The sequence below is a fragment of the Ovis canadensis genome, chromosome 2 (assembly GCF_042477335.2).
Source record: "Ovis canadensis isolate MfBH-ARS-UI-01 breed Bighorn chromosome 2, ARS-UI_OviCan_v2, whole genome shotgun sequence".
Taxonomy (NCBI): domain Eukaryota; kingdom Metazoa; phylum Chordata; class Mammalia; order Artiodactyla; family Bovidae; genus Ovis; species Ovis canadensis.
In genome coordinates this window covers 54010139-54033192 of record NC_091246.1, presented here as the reverse complement: position 1 = coordinate 54033192, position 23054 = coordinate 54010139, and the positions used below count along the sequence as shown (strand labels likewise).

General features: G+C 43.4%; 1 protein-coding gene across 2 annotated transcripts in view; it reads right to left on the bottom strand.

Annotated features, from left to right (window-relative positions):
* The window catches only part of LOC138433503 (protein SPATA31F3-like), a 181449-nt gene that overhangs the window by 115001 nt on the left and 43394 nt on the right, over positions 1–23054 (bottom strand). Inside the window, exons 2-4 of one of the 2 annotated variants that reach the window (XM_069576277.1) lie at positions 8177–8237; positions 6734–7260; positions 4011–4541 (exon numbers count right to left, since the gene is read on the bottom strand). The exons of the other annotated variant lie outside the window; for it this stretch is intronic. Of the exons in view, the coding sequence (XP_069432378.1) occupies positions 4090–4541; positions 6734–7260; positions 8177–8237 (1040 nt within the window). The 3' untranslated portion in view covers positions 4011–4089. Of the gene's footprint in view, positions 1–4010; positions 4542–6733; positions 7261–8176; positions 8238–23054 lie in introns of those variants that run through there. 2 annotated transcript variants of the gene reach the window in all.

Below are 23054 nucleotides of genomic sequence, written 5' to 3'. Positions count from 1 at the left end.
TCACCTTTCTTCACAGTCCAACTCTCACATCCATACATGACTACTGGAAAAACCATACCTTGGCTATGTTGACCATGTTGGAACTTTACTGGCAAAGTAATATCTCTGCTTTTCAATATGCTATCTAGCTTGGTCACAACTTTCCTTCCAAGGAGTAAGCATCTTTTAATTTCATGGCTGCAATCACCATCTGCAGTGATTTTGGAGCCCCCCAAAAAATAAAGTCTGACACTGTTTCCACTGTTTCCCATCCATTTCCCATGAAGTGATGGGACCAGATGCCATGATCTTCGTTTTCTGAATGTTGAGCTTTAAGCCAACTTTTTCGCTCTCCTCTTTCACTTTTATCAAGATGCTTTTTAGTTCCTTTTCACTTTCTGCCACAAGGGTGGCGTCATCTGCATGTCTGAGGTTATTGATATTTCTCCCGGCAATCTTGATTCCAGCTTGTGTTTCTTCCAGTCCAGCGTTTCTCATGATGTACTCTGCATATAAGTTAAATAAGCAGGGTGACAATATACTGCTTAATATTCTGCAAACCTAAAACTGCTCTTTAAGTCTATTCATATTTTTATATGAGACTATAGCATGGATACTTTTGTAACATGCTTTTTTCCACTACCATGTCCATACATTTTTAATCATCTTTGCAGAGATTGAGCCTGGACACAGTGGCGATGATAAAGTTAGTCAAGGATAGAAATGAGGCCATGGAAGGAGGATGATTCAGAGGATGTAGGAATTTAGGGGCAGGGATATTTACTCAAAGACTCACAGAGGAGAGGGACTAGAAATTGCGTGGTTGAACAGACATAACTAAGCCCTTGAGTCTGAGCGTCTCCAACAGACTGGGGATTTGAGCAGGGCAGGGAGTTTCAGCTCCAGTTCCGTGAGTCCTGGTCCCCTGCTGGCAAGAGGCTGGCATGACAGGACTGAGCAAGAACAAGATGAAGCCTCAAACATTCACTCTGGAGCTCAGCAATAACCTTCCTGCTAGGATGAAGCGAGCAGGTACAAGAGACACACAGTCATGATGGTCAGTTTTCTGAAATACCCATAACAGGAATTTGCTGAGGCACTAGGAAGCCTGCAGGGCACCAAGGGAAGGGCCTGCTCCACCTCAGCCAAAATGTGTGCACATTAACCTTGCTTCCCACCTGACCTTTCCAAGTCACATTCTTTCTCCTGCGCATCCTCCTACGTGGCTCTCAGCCCAACTCCCACCAGGAAGGGAGGATCTGCCTGTCACAAGACCTCTTATGACCTTTGGGGATGCTTTAGGAAAACTCTGGAAGATGTGGTTCAGCTGGCCTGGGCCTTGTGCCTCCTCGCCCTGGGGGCCACAATAGGGGCTGGGCTGCCACCCCTTAGACACAGAGTCACCATTCAGAGGAGGGACACACTCATGCTTCTTCCCATCCTGCCTTTTCTGCATCCAGCTGGCAGTGGACACACTGTGCTAAGTACTGGGTCCTATCCGAGGAGACTCCTGCCACCGCTGCTGGTTGTGGTATGTGGAACCATCCTGAATTTCCTTCAGAATCAGTGAGGCAGGGCATCCCACAGCCCTCATACCACACCATGAGGAGGCCACAGCCCTTTCTGCCTTTCTTCTTCCCTCTGGTAGGTCAGAGGTGGGGAATGCAGAGGTGCCGCCTTCTGAGAGAAATGAAGTGTCCAGAACAGAGTCCCCTCCCATCCGCTCAGGGCAGCCTTTTTCTGCTTCCTATTTCCCTCCTCCAGCCCCCGAAACTCCCTGGTCTCTGAACACTAGGATACCACACCTGCCCCCTTCCTGTGTCCCTAGGCCCATCCTTTTCCTCATGTTCTGGGCGTCTAGAGTTTCTCTGTGATCTTTCCTTAGTGCTCGTGTTCCAAAAATATGTTCAACCACCACCACCTTTCCATATTCACCTCGCCCTCAGTTGACCACCAGATCCTCAGGCCCTGACAGAAACTTGCTGCGGTAACTTCCAGAATCTGCCTCTACTCTACTTCAGCTTTGGCTCTCCATACCACTCCTTCCACCCCCAGCCACGGTACCTTTCCAGCTCCTCACCTACCCTTTTGAGTCGTTGCCCAAACTCCACTACATGTGACAGCAACCTTTCTCCTCTTAATACACAAAGTCTCACCTCAATGCTTCCTTCTCTCTACTAACCACCAGCAAAGTGCCTGTTTTCTCCAAGATCGTCTCCTGGACTTGGACATTCACTGCCATCTCCTCACCTCTACAACCACCTCATGGCTCCGGCAGTTTTCCCCACATCATCAGTTTATCTCTCCTTGATTTCATCCTTTCTCTCAACATCCAACATGTTATGTCTCTCATTTTTAAAATATAAAGACACTCTCTGGGGTTTATCTACAGCCTTCTCCCCATTTGTCTGCACCTCCATGGAACAAACCTCTTTGAAGGAACTGATTGCACTTGCTATCACCAATTACTCTTGTTTCATTCGCTCTTGAATCCACTCCAGTTATGCCTTCACCTCCATCACAGGTGAGTGTGCTTTTCTCAAGGCCATTAGTGTTGCTCTGATGGGAACTCTGCATCCTCATCTTACTTGGCCAGTTCACAACTTTTATTGCAGCTGATCACTTTCTCCTTGTAATATGCCAGGACGCCACGCTCTTCCAGATTTCCTCCTTCCTCCCTGGCTTCTGCTTTTCTGTTTCCTCTGTGTACTTGTTCCTCCTTTTCTTCCCAGTCTCCTAACACGGGACTATCCCAGAGCCCAGTCTTTAGACCTCTCCTTCATGTATACTCATTCCTTTAGTGACCTCACCTGGTCCCATCGTTATACATCTCTCTCCATTTCTCTCTCTTTCTCCAGCCAGGGCCCTCCATGTGCACTGTGTGGACAATAGACGGCTGGGGGTATGGTTTCAGGAAGAAGCAGAAGATTATGAAACTACTGCTACTGGTAGCAGCAGAGGAGACAAGAAGGAATTGTGTTTTGAATTTTGAAGGTAGAAACAACAGGATTTATTGATAGACCAAAAGCAGGCTTTTTAGAAGCAAAAGTCACGGATGGCACCAATATTTTGGCCTCAACAACTAGCAAGAGAAAGGTGCCATTAACTGATGTGGGAGCAGGTCTGGTATGTGTGATTGGGTGGTGGTGGTGGTATGAGGAATCAGTTCATTTCTGAAATAAATACTGGATATCCAAGTATATACAGTTCTGATTAGACAATTTGGGCATGTGAGACTGTCTACCGCATAAGATAATGATCTCCATGGAGGCGAGGCCTGTGTTTAGGTGACTGCTGTGTCTGACATTGTTTCTGGCATGCAGTAAGTACTCAAATATTTTAATTGTTGAATGTAAGATGATTCTCAAAGTCATTTTTATTGTGACTCTTTGGGGACATTATCATCAACTGATTTTCATTCTAGGAGGCATTTATTCCATGCAACTGAAAGGCAATGAGGGTCAAAGAGGCAAGAGAACTATAGCAAGCTCCCAGACAGGTAACCTCTTAAAAAAAAAAAAAACTCCAATCAATAACAACAAGGCGCAGAGAGGGGAGATTCTATAGTTTGCTTCTGACATCTGTCATATTAGCTATGTGCTTTTGATAAACACAAAGCACCTCCTCAAAGAAGAGGCACTGCAACACTCCTCTAAAAGTCTTCCCTCCAGATTATGGGAATATATAGTAGTTATCAACAAACTGTGCCAAAAATGCCCTGGATTCCCAGCTATCACTTCTTGTACTATCATCATGCACAGTTTGCTCCTCTGGGGCTCAAAGTCAGCAGGGAAGCCAGGAGAGAAGTCAAGCATGATCTTTACCTCCAGTGTACCTTAAATACGGGTCTTCCTTCTGTGCTCAGGTCCCTCTATCCACAGTCCAAGGTGGAGCTGGAAGAGTCAGGTGGAATGCTTACCTACCTGTGAAATGGGTTTAAGCTCCTATACTACATGGGGTGTATGATCTAACTCCTCTACTCTCTCCATCACATACCACACTGAAAACAAGGAGGCACAAACAGGTGGTTCTTTGCTTAAAGGTATAGAGTTTATTTGGAGAGAGTCCTGCCTCACCAGATTATTAATGGAAATGATGATGACAGCCTTTTCAGGAGGATGCAGAAGTCTGGGAACCTCTGAGCTCCTTCTTCCTGGACTGGGTACTCTCCTGGGGTAGACAAGTGCCTTTTGCTGAGGTGCAAATTGAAACATGGGATGGATTTTCTGGCTGAGTGGCACGAGTCAGCAGAGGACTGCCCTTGGAGCTGCCACTGGAGAAGGGCAGGAAACAGGACTGACCAGACTGCACGGACTGTCGCTGGAACTCACTGTCCAGGCACTGGAGTGCGTCAAAGAAGCCCTCCTCCTTCTCCAACTTAGCTCCATTCATGGGGCGTTTGGTGGAAGGTGGACTCTTCTCAGCCTTTTTTGTCTTGGTTTTGGCCGCTTTCTCATCCTTACAGCGGAGAATGCATTCCTTATGCCCTTGACCTTTCGTGTCAGGGTTAATCCCGTGTGTAAAATGCTTCAGCTTATTTCCCAGGTCGGCTTCTACAGCTTCTGGAAGGATAGGGCTCTTGTGAGTATGAGCTGTCTTTACCAGACCCTGCAGCTCTTACCCCCAGAAAGGGTGGCCCTATAAATTTTGGCCCTGCAAAGTTTGGATCTGAAAAATATGTGGGTCCTTTAAACGCAAACTGTGGAACAGCAAATTGGTCCTGCAAGGTCTGGCCCTTTAAGCCCTGAACACTTCCAGACATGGCATTCGCGGGAATGCTTCTTTGAGGTCATTCACCTTGCTCTAACAGCCTTACAGACCATTCTCATCTAGTCCTTTGGTCCCAAAGAATCTTAGAGGATGCTCTAGGAACTCAAGGTAAGGGAGATGCTGGTGAAGGTACGGACAAGGGGGAGTTTGGAGATGGAGGCTCTACAGATCCAGACAGAACCTTGCTAGTCCCTACTCACTCAAGGCAACCATCCTGGCCAAACTAAAATTTTACCTGAGAAAGATCCTGGAGATACATTTGAGAAGTCAGGGGCTCTTGGGGGTTCAACTTGAAAGTGTCCCTCCTAGAACCCTGCCAGAGCAAATGGTCTCTCTGGATGGAGAGAGATATGGTACTGCACCCCTTCTCTGTGGCTCTCTGAAGCTTTGAGTTTCCCTGTGTCCCTACTCTCCCTGCTGGTGCAGGGAGATATCTAAACAAAGTGATTGGTAACAGCATCTGTGGAGGCTTACTGCTGCTGGTTCAGGCCTGACAGTATTCAGGGTATCACTTCCTGATCCATGTAGGGACTGACTGCTGCCTCTGTGTCTAGAGGCTTATTTTCTGGGGTGCGGGGAACTGAGCTGCTTCCAGGGGCCCTGCAATTCTATGGACCCAGTGATTGAGGTTCCAACCACTGCAGATGTTCCAACAGATGTGGGTAGGGACAATCCCCTAGCAGATTTTCTCACATCTTTAGGCAAGATGGCTCTACAACATCGCCATGGCCTGGACAAGCAACTATGGGTTGGCCCTGCTGGCCACAACAGATCAGAAGAGGTCACTATCCCCTCAGGTCTCCAGGTCTGCAGGCTAGGGGACTCTCATGCTGGTCATTGAGCTACCCTGGGACAGAGGCTGCTGGTCATCAGGGGAAAGGAGCAACTGGAGGGACTGCTGGATCTTCTGGGGCAGACCCCAGCAATGGTAAATTAAATTGCCAAATAAACCACTTCTAAAGGTGGCACTCCAGCAGCTCGGGGCATGCTCCATAAAAATACAACCTTGGCTCCTGAGGATTTTTAAAGGGACTTCTCCAAACAGGTAGGCCCCTGGGTCTCAGGACATAGCCTTCAACACATCTCAGGACTTAGGCTGTAGGGTTTGCTACATCTACAGAGATCTCTGGGAAACAGCTAGCAAGCCCCACGGAAGCTGGAGCTGCCACTGAAGCAGAAGTGCCAATGCAAGGCTTTCCACTTGACCACAGTCAAAAATGGGATATTGATAGAGGCTCACTGATAGAAAAATGAAGAAGCCCAAATTCAGGAGGGTGGGAAGAACGTGGCTCTAACTGAGGTAGAGGAAATTTCAGACAGTCTGGAGATTAATAAATCATTGGGGGAAAAAAAAGAGATCAGGCTCGCCTTTGGGGGCACGATGTTTAGGAGTAGACCAGGGACTCAATGTGCAGAAAAGAGGAACCAAGGAAAGACAGCTGTGTTCTGCTGTGGCCAGCACACTGAGGCCTCAGTGCATCCCCCAAGCAGTGGACAGAGACGACTTACTAACTGAAATGTGGAAGAGGGTAGAGCCAGGATCACAGGGTTTGGGATTTCTTTGCAGTGATATTTGCACAGGGTCCGCAGTGGATCCTTCAAAAACAGAAAGTTTGGGTAGACTGGCTTACCTCCCATGAACCTCAGGTCAGGGGAGATAAAAGCCCATCTTTTCAACAGATGCCTTAGAGGTAGCATTCATGATGAAAGAAATGGTAGTGTTTCCACCCAGGATTGGAAAATTTGGGGGTGGTATGACATAAGCTGCCACAGGAATCTTCCAAAACCTCGGGAACACTCAGATATAGATAGAAATGCATGCATTACATACAAATACTTAAAGATATATCAGCGACTGGGGGAGACGGGAACATTAGACGAAGGGAATCAAGGTAGTAGGGTATTTAAGTTTGTGAGCTTCGTGTTCAGGGAAAGAAACGGAAGCAGATTTTCAAAGGCTCCTGACCTTGTTTCTTCAGAATACCTTCAGATTTGCTCTTCTTCTTGACATGCTGGTTCACAGGAATCCTAGGCTTTTCAAGGCTCACAAAGGACACAGCTCCTGCATCCAAGGGCAACTCTGACCCTCGACATTCCTGCCTCAGCTGCTGGTGACCAGCCCAGTATTGGCGGATGCTGATTGCACTGGCAGACTTGGTAGCTGGCTTAGTGGCTGACTTGGCAGCTGACTGGGTTACAGATTTCTGATTTGTTACTTGTGACACTGTGCGGGTTGCTGATGGAAGTGAAAGCTGTTTGAAGGGCAGGGACTCCTGATCAAAAGAGAGACTGCTGCTGCTGCTGCTGCTGCTAAGTCGCTTCAGTCTAGACATGGACAAAACCTCTAGGCAAGAGGAGCCCTGTGATGGCCCCGATGAGGTAGCGGTGGGCAGCGTAGTCTCACACGATATCAACTGCTGAATCTCCAGAGCCACAGAATTGCAGATTTGGCAGCAGGGGTCTGCACACAGGAGCCGCCGCACACTCCCTTCCTGAGGAAGCCAGCCATGGCTGGGAAGGGAAGCATGGCAATCATTTGTTACTGACGCAGTAACATCTGCCTCTTTGCCAGTGTGTGGCCTGAGACAGACCTGTCAGCTCTTGCTTTCTACCCCCATGCTGTTATTGCCACTGCTTTTCTGTAGAAGCATTCAGCAGGTCAGGGCTAGCTAAACTGGACAAAGTCTCAGACAACTGGTGGGAACACAGGGCCTTGAGAAACTGGGAGGTGGGTGAGCTCTCTGTTGACCTGTGCTGAGAAGCTGAAATGGGAGAAGGGAACCAGGCAGGTCGGGGAGCCAACGGTTAGCTGATGGGGCAGCACCAGAGACGTCACCAGGTAGAACCTGGAGTCAGCCTCGCTTCAGGCCATGGAAGGCCTGTGGGAGCTCTGCATTCTGGGGATTAGGAGATGCACACATCTCTCAAGAGCCAATTTCTCATTCTGCAGAGCTCTTAAGGAGGGGATAGCATGACAAGCTCCTGCCTGAGGGTTGTCCCAGGAACTGGCCTCCCTCAAGACAGAACCAGAAGAGGTAATGTCAGCAGGGTCCAGGGGTCTGCCCTTGAAAGGGTGTGGCTATAAAGAGAATATGAAAATGATGACTTGTTTATGCACTTAACTATCCATTCTCCTGACTGGGTAACTTGTCTCATGGTTGGGAGAAAACCCACAGAGTAACATTCTGTCAAATCCTGACTTCCAGCACCTTTGTGAGCCTTGCCCAGAGCACAGCTGGAAGACCACTCTCCACTGAGACATCTGACCCCACCCTCTCCTCCAGCAACTCTCACCCAGGGCTCCAGGCTCCCTGTGTCTGGCTTCCTCTCAGCCATTCTCCTTCTGCCCAACCCTGCCCCAGACCAAACACAGAAATCACCACAGGCCACGCTGGGAGGTGGGATTCTGCAAAGAGCAACAGATCACCTTCGCATGAGCGAGAGCAGCTCCCGCAGCTTGTCAGCTTCTTTCCGGGAATGTCTCCTAGCTGAGGAAACAGGAGACAGTGTTACACAGAACAAGAGGGGATTCAGGGACATCCTACAGGAATCTAAAAGCCTTGAATGGCAGGAGACTGCAGACAACCCCCTTCCCCAGTCAGCACTCTGAGGGCACATCTGGGCACAACTTAACCAGGTATGATGTGCTCTCCTAGACCTACTCTCATTTATCTTCACAACCACACTATGAGTAAGACAGCATCATCAGATGCCCATTTTATGGATAACAAGACTCAGAGATGAAATGACCTCTACAGGGTCATAAAACTAGTAAATGACACACTTGAGGATGTCTCCCCTACTTCCTCTTCACTCTCAGTGGAAAGGTGGAGAATTTGGAACATTCCCAGGTTCTCATTTCCCACCCAAAAAGTCTTCTGGGAGGATCTGTCAACTTGGGGAATTGGAGCAATGGTTAGAGCATCCAGCGCCTGGCACCAGGGGTCACTGAGGGCCAGGGTCCATGCAAGTCTCACCCCCAGAGGAGGGAAGTCAGAGCAGAGACTGGGACTTTACCTCTTGGTGTTTTCTCTTTAGCCCTTTGTTTGACTTTCTGGTGACGCTTAAAGACAAAAGAGAGTGTGAAGCTGGGGCACCCTCTTCTTTTCATGTCTAAACAGAGACAAAACCTGCAAATATTTCCCAAACTTCTTCTGTTTCAATTCTATACATTCTGCTACCTTTTTCCCTGCTCTACCTTTTTCATCCCATCATTTCCTTTCTCTTCTTATTTCTGATTCATTTCAAAGCTCTTCACACTCCATACCTCCACCCCCATTCCCTGAACAAGTTCTGTGGGAAATTAGAATAAGACAAGGGAAAGGGGGAAATGGAATCAAGGACGGGTGGTCTAGTAGACAAAGGACTTTAGCCACCCAAGGTTCTAAAAGTCCACCAGCTGAAAGGATCACCCAAATCTGAAGCTGTACTGGGATCCAGTCAGGAAACTTCCTCCATTTAAAACAAAAAAGCAGGGGTAAGGGTAAGGAGAGACAGTGAAGGGATAAAACCTTGTCTGAGGCGTAATTGGTTCAGTCATGGTCATAGCGTTTCCCTACCCGGCAGCAGTTCCTCTTAGGTCCCAACTTTACATCTTGGTGGGTTTTTTTCACTTGCCAAATAATTAATGCAATAATAATGATGGAGCCATAAGCGTAAAAGGGATATCCAACATCCCACAAAATAAAAGTAGGGCTCAACATAATCTAAACCTTACTAGTCATCCCTCTTCCTAGGCTTCCTAGGCTTTAAGGGTCTTAGAGCCTAACACCTCCAAATTGTGGACCTATTGTCTCTGCCTCACAGAGCATAGAATCAAACCAGCAGACTGCATCACAAAGCCCTCCTGTTTCCTAAGTCAAGCATGGCATCACAGACCTTCACTTGTCTAGGAGAAGCTCATGTGACACCATGTTAAGGTGAGGGTGTCTGGTTGACTACATGGGTTGCAGAGCCTAAGCCTAAAGATGCCAAGTCACAGGAAGCAAATACTCCTTCATGCCCTCTCTATTCTCTCTATCCTGATGGCTCAGACTTCAGCTCTCAGATAACAGTCTGGCGTCTATCCCCAGATAACTGAGTCTTTATGTACACTGTGTGCCCTAAAAGAGAGATAGTGGATTGGTCAGATGAACTCCATGAACTATATATATCACTGTTCTGAGAATATAACTAGGAAACACACAAGACAACAGTGTATACGTTATCCTATTAAGTCTTGGACAGTGAAGTTTGATGTCACAGGCAATAGGTGGGCAGTCATGAAAAGGACTGTGACTACTGTGGCAAGAAAAGGACATAGCTTCTGTTCTTTTAAATAACTTTCTGAGACTTAAAGGAGTCCTCCCAGTCTGTGTGATCAAGCTTTTGATGGATGAGAAGAAACTGTAAACAGTGCCTTCCAAGGAGAAACATCAATGAGGCTCACTTCTGGAGCTTGGTTTTCCAGAATGGCCCTTACAGATCTCAGTAGTATCCTGTGGAGTATCCACTCATGGAGGTGAGTTACTGGCAAGACTAAGGACCACAAACTTGGGCTCTTAGGTTGAATCCACCATGGCTGAAGTGGTTGGCTGAAATGTTTATGAAACTCTGAATCTGAACACCTTTAGGCACATCAAGTTTGTTTCTGTTCAATCTTAGTACCCACCAACCCCATGTTCACTGATTTGCATATTAATGTTAACCTCATGATCCCTGTCAACATTGTGATATGCCTCCAAGACTCCAGGATTTCTGAATTTCCTAAGAAGTTCTTGCCCTGATGAGAATGGTCCCATAGCCCCCAAATTCCCAGGCTCAAAATCTCTGAAGAAGCTATTTGGTCCTTCCTCCAGCATTCAATCTACCAGTGAACAGGTGTGGTGAGCCAGCAATCTGTGTTCATCCCTAAGCTGCCCAGTCTCAGAGGTACAAAGACATTTGAGTTATATTACCTGCCTGCTCTCAAGTCACTTAAAAATCTAGTTTCAAAGACAAAAACTAATTCACAATCAAAAATCCACCTTATTAAGAGTTGAATCAGGACTTTCCTGGTGGTCCAGTGGTTGAGAATTTGCCTGCCAATGCAAGGACATGAGTTCAGTCCCCAGTCCGGGAAGATTCCATATGGCAGCGGGCAACTAAGCCCACGTACCACAACTACTGAGCCCACGTCTAGAGCCCAATAGCTGCAACTACTAAGTGCTCTAGAGCCCATGCTCCACAACAAGAGAAGCCACCACAGTGAGAAGCCTGCACACCACAACTAGAGAACAGCCCCTGCTCATCACAGCTAGACAAAGACTGTGCCCAGCAACAAAGATCCAGCACAGCCAAAACTTTAAAAAAGGGTTGACCAAGAACCAGCATTACTAGGAGCTGGGAAAAAAGGGTGTAAGGTGTTATTTAATGGGTACGAAATTTCTGTATGAGATGATGAAAACAGATACTGGAGATGGCTGCAGAGCACTGTGAATATACTTAGTGTTACTGATGTACATTTAAGGTGGTTAAAAGAGTACAGTTCATGCTGTATACATTTTACCACAATTTTAAAAAAGCTTAAAAAAACAATCATTAGCATGAGGAAATTTTTTGCTATCTATAAGGAAGAATATTCTGAAAATAATTTGGCAAAGAAACAGATTACTGAATATTTTTCTTCAATGTCCTTTTTCACAGAAAAAAATAAAAACAAAATAGATCCTTAAATTTAAGATAATTTAAGAAGTGTCTCACCCTGAAAATGGGATGAATTTGAGCCATTTCAACATTTTTCCTAAACTTACAAATTCCGTAATACAGGAATGAGAAGACATTTCCAATTAAGGAGAACTGAATGACAGGTTGTGTATATGTGTTAGTCGCTCAGTCGTGTCCGACTCTTTGCAGCCCCATGGACTGTAGCCTGCCAGGCTCCTCTGTCCATGGAATTCTCCAGGCAAGAATACTGGAATTGGTTGCCATTCCCTCCTCCAGGGGATCCTCCCCCCAGGGATCAAATGCAGGTCTCCTGCATTGCAGGTGGATTCTTTACCATCTGAGCCACCCAGGAAGCCCAAATGACAGGTTATCAATAATCAGTTAAAAAAGCAGCTTGCATCGGCTTTTTAGCAGCAAGTCAAGATACCTAAAAAGACACTTGAATTTTTTACAGTTGTCATTATTCCTCCCCAACCAAGCTCATGCGTCCTGCTCTGTGCTGCTGCAAGCGCTCTCAGTCTCCCGTTAACCTGACCCAGTGTAGCACTGTGTGGTGCTCAGGGCCCGCCCCCACCCCGGGCTATGAACCTGGGTAATTAACAAACTTCTGTCAGGCTTATAGGTGCAGCGTCGGGTGTCACACTTTCAGACATCCCCAGGACCCAATGGGACAAAGAGGAGGTGCACACGACACTCCACCTCCTCCCCAACCCACTCCTGCTTCCTGCAGCAGCTGCTGCAACTTCGCTCGGTCTCCCATTAGCCTCTTTGCCCCAGACAAAATCATCAAATTTGGGAAACTTGGTACCAGCTCCAACCTGTATACTATTTACCTTAAAGATAATCCACGGCCACCATCATCCCACTAGGCCATTAAAACCATCTGCTACAGACTCCTCTACTGCAACTTACCCAGGCCTTGCTCTTCCATCTCAGCGCTGAGGACGCAGAGCTGAAGACCACCTTATACCTTTCTGCAGACCAGACCTTTAGTACAGGCTTATTTATTGATCTGGTACCTACTGACAGAGGGTGCTTATGTGGATGGGACAGAGGGATCAGCGTCTTCCTAAACAAGGGCATATTTGCATAATGAACACACAGTCATTTTTGATGATGTGGACATGGATCGTCACATTTGCCCTTCCTGCCACACGGTTTACCGTAAATGGCAAACAAGGAAGATGAAGTACCTCAAAGGCCTCTGTGGACTCTACACAGAGTCCTGTGGGGAGGGCTACACAACTGCAAAGGATTCAGATTTGTCTGTTTCGAAAAAACTTGCCAAAGCAGGACCCTGCTCTCATAATAAGCCTATAGTGCCACAGTTATAACAGTAGAATTTCTTCAGGAAACTGTTCGGGATTACTGATTCACATGCAACATGGGTCATATCATAGCCCAATAAAGAAAAATCCTCACAGGACATTAGTGTGATTTTGTCCCTCCACACAAGCCTTATGAAGGAGCTTTGCTGCTTCATTCTCAGAAAACACTAGTGAACATCTTTAGATGTCTCAGGTGATGGGGACAGAGAGGCACAGCTACTGCCATTCAGAAGCAACATTTTTAGACACTAGCATTTTTATTAATGCCCAAGTGTTGGACAGGGAGTTAGACAGGAAGCCTCAGAGAAATATCAGCAAGACCACCAGGGCTCCACACCAGTCACTTCGCTATGCAGAAGTGTAGTAAGCAGATAGAGGCACCAGAGGGCAGCACTTGCCTACCCAACGTGTCCCAAGGATTCTGTGACAGAAACTTGAACCAGCCATCTGTTTCACTGCCTCCCAATCCTGGCCTTACATCAGAATTACTGGGAGGCTTGTCAAAATATAGATTTCCTGGCCTCATCCCAGACTTAATGAATCAGAATCTCTATGAGCAGGGTCTTGCAACCTATGTATTCAATAAGGGTCAAAAAAATTCTCAAGCAACAGAACACTGGGCTTTGGGTGTGCATTTGGGAGCAACGGGTCTCCAGAGAGCAACGTTCTTCCTCCTACCCCCGTTTCATTGATACGCAACTGGCACATAACACTGTAGGAGTTAAGGCGAGGTCAGCAATACAATGGTTTGTTACATGCAGGCACTGGGAAATGGTTACCACAATAAGTTTAGTTAACGTGCATCACCTCACTTAGACATTTGTTTCCTGAAATAAGAACTTTTAAGATCTACTCTTTTGGCAACTTGCAGACACATAAAATTGTTAACTACACTCACCACACTATACATACATCAGAACTTATTCTATACTTATCACTTATTCTATACTTATCACTATACTTCCTCCAGAACTTATTAATCTTATAACGAATTCTGTACCTCTTGATCGTCTTCATCCATTTCCCCCACTCCCTCTCCCTGACCACCCATCTATTCTCTGAACGAGTCTGGTCATTTATTTTTAGATTCCATACATAAGTAAGATCACATAGTATCTGTCATTCTCTGTCTAGAGATATGGTTCACTCAGCCATTGTATTGTTGCAAATGGCAGGATTTCCTTCTTTTTTATGGCTGAGAAATATTCCGTGATATCATATTCTATATCCATTCACCTGCCAACAGATGCTTAAATTGTTCCAAGTCTTGGTTGTTAAAAAATAATACTGCAATGGACATGGGTGTTCAGATACTGCTGAGAGATAGTGATTTTGTTTCTTTCAGATATATAACCAAAAGTGGGCTTGCTGTGTCAAATCTAAAGCAACTCTTATTAAAAAAGTCCTCCTGTAATAGGTGAGTTTGACCATCGCTGGCCATGACCTAACTTAGACAGTGGTCTATAAACAGAAGTTAAGAATTCAGGAACACAAGGAACAAAGGAGAATCGATCTGAGTCGGTGATGCTATCCAACCATCTCATCCTCTGTCATCCCCTTCTCCTCCTGCCTTCAATCTTTCCCAGCATCAGGGTCTTTTCAAATGAGTCAGTTCTGTGCATCAGGTGGCCAAAGTATTGGAGTTTCAGAGTAGTATCTATTACAGACTGTTTATAGAATAAAGCACTGGGTGGGGGCAAGAAAGTTTATCCAGAAGTGAATCCCGATAACTTTAAAGTAGGAAATAACAGTCTGAGAAGGAAACGGCAACCCACTTCAGTATTCTTGCCTGGAAAATTCCATAGACAGAGGAGCCTGGTGGGCTCCAGTCCATGGGGTCCCAAAGAGTTGGACATGACTGAGCATGCCTGCACTCACAAAAATACTCAGAATAGCTCAGAATGTGTCTGGAACACATAAACTGCTATATGAGTCTCCTACAAAGAGGAGAGGGATTATATTTGGCTGAAGTGATCTGGGAAAGCTTCATGATGTAGAAAACAGCATTTAACTTGCTGCTTGAAGCAGAGAGAGGATTTTAATTCGTGAAACTGGAAAGAGAGAGTGATCCACATGCAGGAGTTAGCATGCATAAAACTGCTGGAACCTCTGTGCAACGGTATGTGAAAATAACAGAGGGATTTCTGAAATATTTATTTTACTCTGGGTACATTTTATTCAGTATATATCGGATCTTAATGAAGTGAGGTTTAGATTTCATGTTGTCTTTGTGTAGAAACTAAGGTTGCGGATATCTCTTTGTGGGTGTATTTTCCTGCATCACGTGGACATGAACTGCGGAGATGGGTCTCCTAAATCAGACCATATGTATCTCTAGGTATAAATGTCTGCGTGGGTGCATTTCTCTACAGATTTTCTGATCTTTGTGGGTGTGTGCACATGCAGTCCTGAGGGGAAGGGAAGGAAAGAGTAGAGGTGAGGAGGACAAGGAAGAGGGGAAAAAGAATGAGAGGCTGTTGAGGTGAATCTGTGTCTGAAGCCCAAATGTTAATCCTACCCATCATTAGTATTTTAAATAGTTGATAATTGATGGTCCCCTCATCCTTGGAAGTTCCTTTTCTAATAATAAAACATTTATTGGTAAAGGACAGCATCTCAAAATGCTATCTTTTATCCATCACATTCAATGTCTTTTCAAATGTCTTTTCATTTGTCCTTCCTTTTACCCATTTTAACCCTCTTTTTGGATTTTTTTTTTCTTTTGGTGTCTTCTTTCCTTATGCTCCCAGTCCTAGTAATTTCTTTATTGGAATTTTGTCTTTCTGTAAGCTTTCCCCTTCTCCTCTAACTTAGAAACCTAATGCCATACCCTGGCTCAGAGGTTAAAGCGTCTGCCTGCAATGCAGGAGACCCAGGGAGACCCAACCTGGTTGGGAAGATCCCCTGGAGAAGGAAATGGCAACCCACTCCAGTATTTTTGCCTGGAGATTCTCATGGATAGAGAAGCCTGGTAAGCTACAGTCCACGGGGTCACAAAGAGTCAGATACGACTGAGCGGACTTCACTTTCACTTCACTTTCACCCACACCCCAGAAAACAAATGTTTTTAATTTGGGAAAGGGGTACTTCATGTTGTACCCCTAAAACATTTTTAAACATATTTTGGATTTGATCTCAGGTTTTTATCTTCACTGTCACTGCCACAGTTAATTCAACAAACTTTAACTGTGTGCTTTGGTGTAAGTCAACAGCACTGTTCTAGCTACTGAAGAAACAGCGGGAAAATGCCTAGCATAGTCAGCCAATTATATTCATGATCATCTTTACGTAACCAACTTTTCTTTTCTCCAGACATAGGGAGAAAACTAAAAGACAGAAAAGCAAGAATGATTTAGCTAGTTTTTCCAAGGGCATCTACTACATATCACCTTAAGAAAACTAAAGCAGCAAATAATCATCCAGTGAAATTGCATATTTCTTTATATTTGTTAATATATTGCCATTCCAAGAAATGAGGGTAAATCGAAATTATGTTCAGTGAGCAGTATTTTTGCATCTATTTCTTAGATATAATTCTGGTATCCAAGGATGGTTTATTAATTAACTTAGTCATTTGCTTAATTATTAGGCTCCTAAGGTTAGTCACTTGCCTGGAGAATCCCAGGGACAGAGGAGCCTGGTAGGCTGCCGTCTATGGGATCGCATAGAGGCGGACACGACCGAAGCAACTTAGCAGCAGCAGCAGCAAGGTTAGTCAACGATCTGGGAATATAATATTAGCTAATATATCCTTATGAATTCTAGAATTCTAAAGACTTCATAATAATATCAGAAACAATGGCTTGCTGCTGCTGCTAAGTCACTTCAGTTGTGTACGACTCTGTGCAACCCCATTGACCAGCAGCCCACCAGGCTCCCCCGTCCCTGGGATTCTCCAGGCAAGAACACTGGAGTGGGTTGCCATTTCCTTCTCCAATGAATGAAAGGGAAAAGTGAAAGTGAAGTCGCTCAGTCCTCTTTGCAACCCCATGGACTACAGCCTACCAGGCTCCTCCGTCCATGGGATTTTCCAGGCAAGAGTACTGGAGTGGGTTGCCATTGCCTTCTCCACAGTGGAATACTAGTCAGCCATAAAAAAGAATGAAATTTTGCCATTTACAACAACTAACCTTAAGATGACTAACTTGACTAACCTTAAGACAGATTTAGAGGGTATTTATGCTAAGTGAAATAAGACAGAGAAAGGTAAATACTGTGTGGATCTAAAAAAAATAAAACAAACTAGTAAATATAACAAAAAGGAAACAGACTCACATATAGAGAACAAACTAGTGATTGCCAGTCAGGAGAGGGAAGAGGGGAGGGGCAATATAGGAATAGAGGATTAAGAGGTGTAAACTTATGTACAAACTAAAGCTACAGGATATATTATATAACACAGGAAATATAGCCAATATTTTACAGTAACTATAAATGGAGACCTAAAACATAAATCACTGTTGTACACCTATAATTTACTATATTGTACATTAACTATATCTTAATTTTAAAAGTATTACAAAATGAAGATGAACTAGAAACATTCTCATAAGAAAGAAAACTAAGATAATTTTAGCATTTCTGCATTTAGCAGCTCTGAAAGAAATGCTAAAGGAAGCTCTTCTGGCTAAAGAGACATGATCCCAGAAAGAAATGTGGAACTTAAGATATCAAGGAAGAACAACAGAAAGGGTAAATGTCAGGAAAAACAGACTATTTTTCTACTCTTACGTACTTTAAAATACCTATGAATGTTGAAAGCAACAATTACAATACTGTATTTATAGATGTAATACATAAGATATTGACTGATAAAGGGACATGATAAATGGAAATTTGTGGTTATAAGTCTCCTGTGTTTTACTTTACGTGATAAAATATTAAAACTAAATAGACTGTAAAAGCTAAGTGTGTAAACTGCAATCACTGGGGCAACCACTGAAAAATGATGCAAAGCTACATGGTCAAAAACCAATAAATAAATTAAAACTTTTATATGCAAAAATTCCAAAAGAAGTCAGGCACAAGGAAAAGAGGAACAAGAGAGAAAACGGGAAAATGACATAATGCACAACTAAATCCAACCATTTTAATTATCATGGTAAATGTCAATGGTCCATTCATACCAATTAAAACATAGAAATTCTCACATTTAATTTTTAAAAGACCAAACCAACGTGATAGTTTCAAGAAACCTACTTGATAGATAGTGTAAACTCTAATCAGAAAAAAAACTGGATTGGCTTTTACAGTGTCAGAATAAGCAGACTTCAGAATAAGGAAAATCACCAGCAGTAAAGAGGAAAATTATATAGTGAAGATTGGGGCAAATACCCAAGAAGACAACAATTTTAAATGCATATGCTCCTAAGAACCCAGAGCTCCAGAGTATATGAAGCAAAAACTGATAGAAAAGAAGCAGAGACAAATCCACAAATATACCTGGACGTTTAAACACTCCTCTCTCTATAGTAGGCAGGTGGAAAATTAGCAAAGATAGAGAAGACCTGAACAATACTATCAACCAACTTGACCAGATGACATTTATAAAGCACACCACCCAAGAGGCGCAGAATACACATTCAAGTGCACATGGAATATTCATCAAGATAGGCCATATTCTGGGACATTAAAAAAAATTAGCAATTTTTTAAAAAACTGAAGTTGTGGACTTCTCTGGTGGCTCAGCAGTAAAGCATTCACCTGCCAATACAGGAGACATGGGTTTGATCCCCAGTCCAGGGGGTTCCGGGGGCTTCCCTGGTGGCTCAGACAGTAAAGAAATTGCCTGCAATGCAGGAGACCCTGGTTCAATCCCTGGGCCAGGAAGATCCCCTGGAGAAAGAAATGGCAACCCACACCAGTATTCTTGCCTGGAAAATTCCATGGACAGAGGGACCTGGCAGGCTACAGTTCATAGGGTCACAAAGAGTTAGACACAACTGAGCGACTAACACCAGGGGATCCCACATACTGTGGAGAAACTAAGCCCATGTACCAAAACACTGCGTCGGTGCTCTAGAGCCTGGGAGCCACAACTACTGAAGCCTGCGCGCCCTAGATCCCATGCTCTGAAATGAGAGGTCACTGCAATGAGAAGCCCATGCACCTCTACCAGAAAGTACCCCCCACCCCAGTCTCTGCAGCTAAAGAAAAGCCCATGCAGCAATGAAGACTCAGCACAGCAAAAAAAATAACAATTTTTAAAAAGCAAATTACGCAGAGCTGATCATAAAAGCCTTAACCTGCAAGTCATTATTTAATGACTAGAAAGATTTCTGGAAAATCCCCAGATATTTGGAAATTACAAAACGCTGATGGAAAAAATTGCTGACGAAAGAAATCAGGGAAGACCCAAATAAAGAAAGAGTCATATTAAGTTCAAAGATGGGAAAAATTTAGTTAATGTCTTAATTTTCTCCCAAATTGATATGTATATTCCCAGAAGAATTTCTTACAGATTCCTATGGAAAGGCAAAGAAAGTAGAATGCCCCAAACAATTAAAGAAAAGAAGAGTAGAAGAGGAAAAGACTCATGTTATGTGATTTAAAGACTTACTACAGTAACCAATAGTATGGTCCTGGAGAAAAGAGAGACACAAAAGTCAATGGAACAGAATAGGGCAGGGATTGGCAAACTGAGGCCTGTGGGCCAAATCTGACTGATTGCCTGTTTTTATAAATTATGTTTTATGGAATATAGTCATGTTCACAGTCATAGTCATTTGTTTACATATTGTCTATAGTCACTTTCATGCTACCATAACTGTGCTGCAACAGAAACCATTTGACCTGCAAAGCCTCAACTATTTAACATTTGGCCTTTCAAGGAAAAAATCACAATCAATTCCTGAAATAGACAGTCTAGAAATAAACCCAAAACATAAATAGCCAAATAATTTTTGATCAAAGTGAAAAGCCAACTCAATGGAGAAATGACAGTCTTTTCAACAAATGGTGCCAGGATAATTGGACATCCATTTGCACACACCCCCAATAAAGATCAGCTGGATCTTGACTATACCTCACACTCCAAATTAACTCAAGATTGATCACAGACCCAAAGGTAAAGCAGAATACTAAAACTCTTTGAAGAAAACACAAGACTTTGAGTGAGGAATAGTCTTAAAACATACTATCCAAGCAAAATTCATAAAAGAACACATTGATAAGTTGTACTTCATCAAAATTCTAAACTTCTGCTCTTTTAAAGATATTGTTAAGAGAATAAAAAGACAAGACACAAATTGGAAGAAAATATTGGAAATCAGATATTTGACAAAAGACTTTATCCAAAATATATGAAGAACTCTCAAAATTCCACAGTAATAAAACAGACAACTCAATCTTAAAATGGGCAAAAGATATACAGATGGCAAATAAGTATATGAAAAGATGCCCCACATCATATGTCATCAGGGAAATACAAACTAAACCAATGAGATACCACTACATACCAATTAAAATGGCCAAAATCCAGAACACTGACAACAGAAAATGCTGGCAAGGTTACAGAGGAACAGGAAATAATCTGTAATTTTTGTAATGGACAAAAGCCTTGGACAGCCAATCAAAGAGATACACAGATGACAAATCAGCACGTTTAAAGATGTTTAGTATTATTAGTCATGAGAAAAATGCAAATTAAAACCACAGTGAGATACTAATATAAACCTAATAGAATGCCTAAAAAACAAACCAAAACAACAAAAAACTGATGTTATCAAGTGCCAATCAGGATGTAGAACCAGTGCTCTTTCTCAAACACTGCTGTTGGAAATGCAAAATGCTACAGTCACTTTGGAAAACATTTTAGTGATTTCTTATAAATTTAACAAACTTACCATACAGCCCAGTTCCCAGTCCCAGGTATTTACTTAAGTGAAATGAAAGCCTCTAGTCAGGACTTCCCTGGTGGCTCAGATGGTAAAGCATCTGCCTACAATACAGGAGACCTGGGTTTGATCCCTGAGTTGGGAAGATCTCCTGGAAAAGGAAATGGCAACCCACTCCAGTATCCTTGCCTGGAAAATCCCGTGGATGGAGGAGCCTGGTAGGATACAGTCCATGGGGCTGCAAGAGTTGGACACGACTGAGGGGCATTTACTTTTACTAGTCACACAAAAACCTGTATCTGCTTTTTGTCTTGTTTCTCTCTTGTTATCCGCCTTGATCCTGCCACCAGGTGTATCTCAACTGCTTTTGGCTTTTTGGCTTCACTCTCTGTTTTTCTTTCTTAATAATTCTCTCTAATCATCCTGTTCCTTGCTGCCTCAATAAGCTCCACATCTCAGTAGCCCTTGGAACCTAACCCCTAGCACTGGCAAATGCTCCACCCAGGACTATCACTTTCAGTTATTAGCATGATGTCATGCAAGCCCATTGCTCTGTTTTATCCATAAGCATTTTAGAAAGTATAATCATTTACTGAACTCTAGCTTTCCTCATCTGTATCATTTTCTGAGCTCCTAATATTTATCATATCCCTAATGTTATCTAAGGTTCCAGAAAATAGAGTCCTGCATGTGACTTAATGACAAACTAGAGTCTCTTATTGAAAAAAAAAAAAAAAAGGCAAAGTACCTTATCAAATAAAGCAAACAGCAAAGTCTGAAATAAAATCTGAACTCCAGTTTAGCTTCTTAATTGTATATTATTGCTTTTCTTGTTCTAATCTAAATATTTGATGTCCTCAGGCATCATTTAAACTTTTCTGTGAGGTTGGTCAAACCACCCACTCTCCTCATATTTTAGTCTCTACTTTGAGTACACCACCATTTGAGAGAGCTTTTGAACACTGTCTCCAAGAAGCCAGCAATTAGTAGATTTGACAACTATTTATTCTGCACTTAAGACAGCACCAGAAAAAAAGCCTCTGTGGGTGACCTCCCTGCATGGATGGCATAAACCTCTTCCTCCAAAATATTCTCTAAGAAAGACTATTTACAGATAGACTTGGTTTTGCAGTCAGTAGGGATATCTTGCCTTGTGATTAGATTTTCTGGGCTAGTTGTATGATTTTGTATGTGCATGAATGAAAGCATTTATAACATGGGTGAGTGGGTGTGGGTCCAACCTGTCAATGACAACCTCAGCTAAGGGTTCTCAGGGAGAAGGAAATGGTCACTTCTTCTACCAACTTGGAACTCACAGAGTTTTCTGGGGAAAAAAGTTTGTTTAAGACAGTAGACCTACATGTTGAAATAATGTATCTTTTTTCCCTTAGCTTTTTCCTAGCTAAGATTATAGGGATTCTCTCAAATTACAAAAGGTTACTTAGCCCAAGTCCCTCTTTTGAACATGGTTCAGCCTCTATGACAACCAGGGATGGTATGGTAGGTGCAGGGAGATATCTCGGATCATACACAATTTAAGCTCTTATGATCTGAAGGTTTCCTTTTTCTGACATTTCATCTTCTTTGTCCACCACAGTGTCATGTAGTGCTATCTCTTAAAATAAATGTGTCTGATGATGACTTTCACTGTCCTACAGGACTGTGCTCTGAACTCTTCAGTGTGAAAAATGAATGTAGGTATTGAGACCAAATGAACCCTCTCATTTTTCAGTTTGCCTTTAAAATGAGTATGTATCTTCTCAGTAAGTCATAGTATTTTATAATAGCTAATCAAATTATCTTTGATTGTGTGGATAACAACAAACTGAGGAAAATTCTTCAAGAGATGGGAATACCAGACCACCTTACTTGCCTCCCGAGAAATCTGCATGCAGGTCAAGAAGCAGTAGTTAGAACCGGACATGGAACAATTTTTCCAAATTGAGAAAGGAGTATGTCAAGGCTGTATACTGTCACCCTGCTTATTATTTACCTTCTATGCAGAGTACATCCTGCGAAATGCCAGGTGGGATGAAGCACAAGCTGAAATCAAGATTGCTGGGAGAAATATCAGTAACCTCAGATATGCAGGTGACACCACCCTTATGGCAGAAAGTGAAGAAGAACTAAAGAGCCTCTTGATGAAAGTGAAAGAGGAGAATGAAAAAGTTGGCTTAAAACTCAACATTCAGAAAATTAAGATCATGGCATCCATTCCCATCACTTCATGGCAAATATATGGGGAAACAATGGAAATAGTGACAGAATTTATTCTGGGGGCTCCAAAATCACTGCAGATGGTGACTGCAGCCATGAAATTAAAAGACGCTTGCTCCTTGGAAGAAAAGCTGTGACCAGCCTAGGCAGCATATTAAAAAGCATAGACATTACTTTGCCAACAAAGGTCTATATAGCCAAAGCTATAGTTTTTACAGTAGTTATGTACAGATGTGAGAGT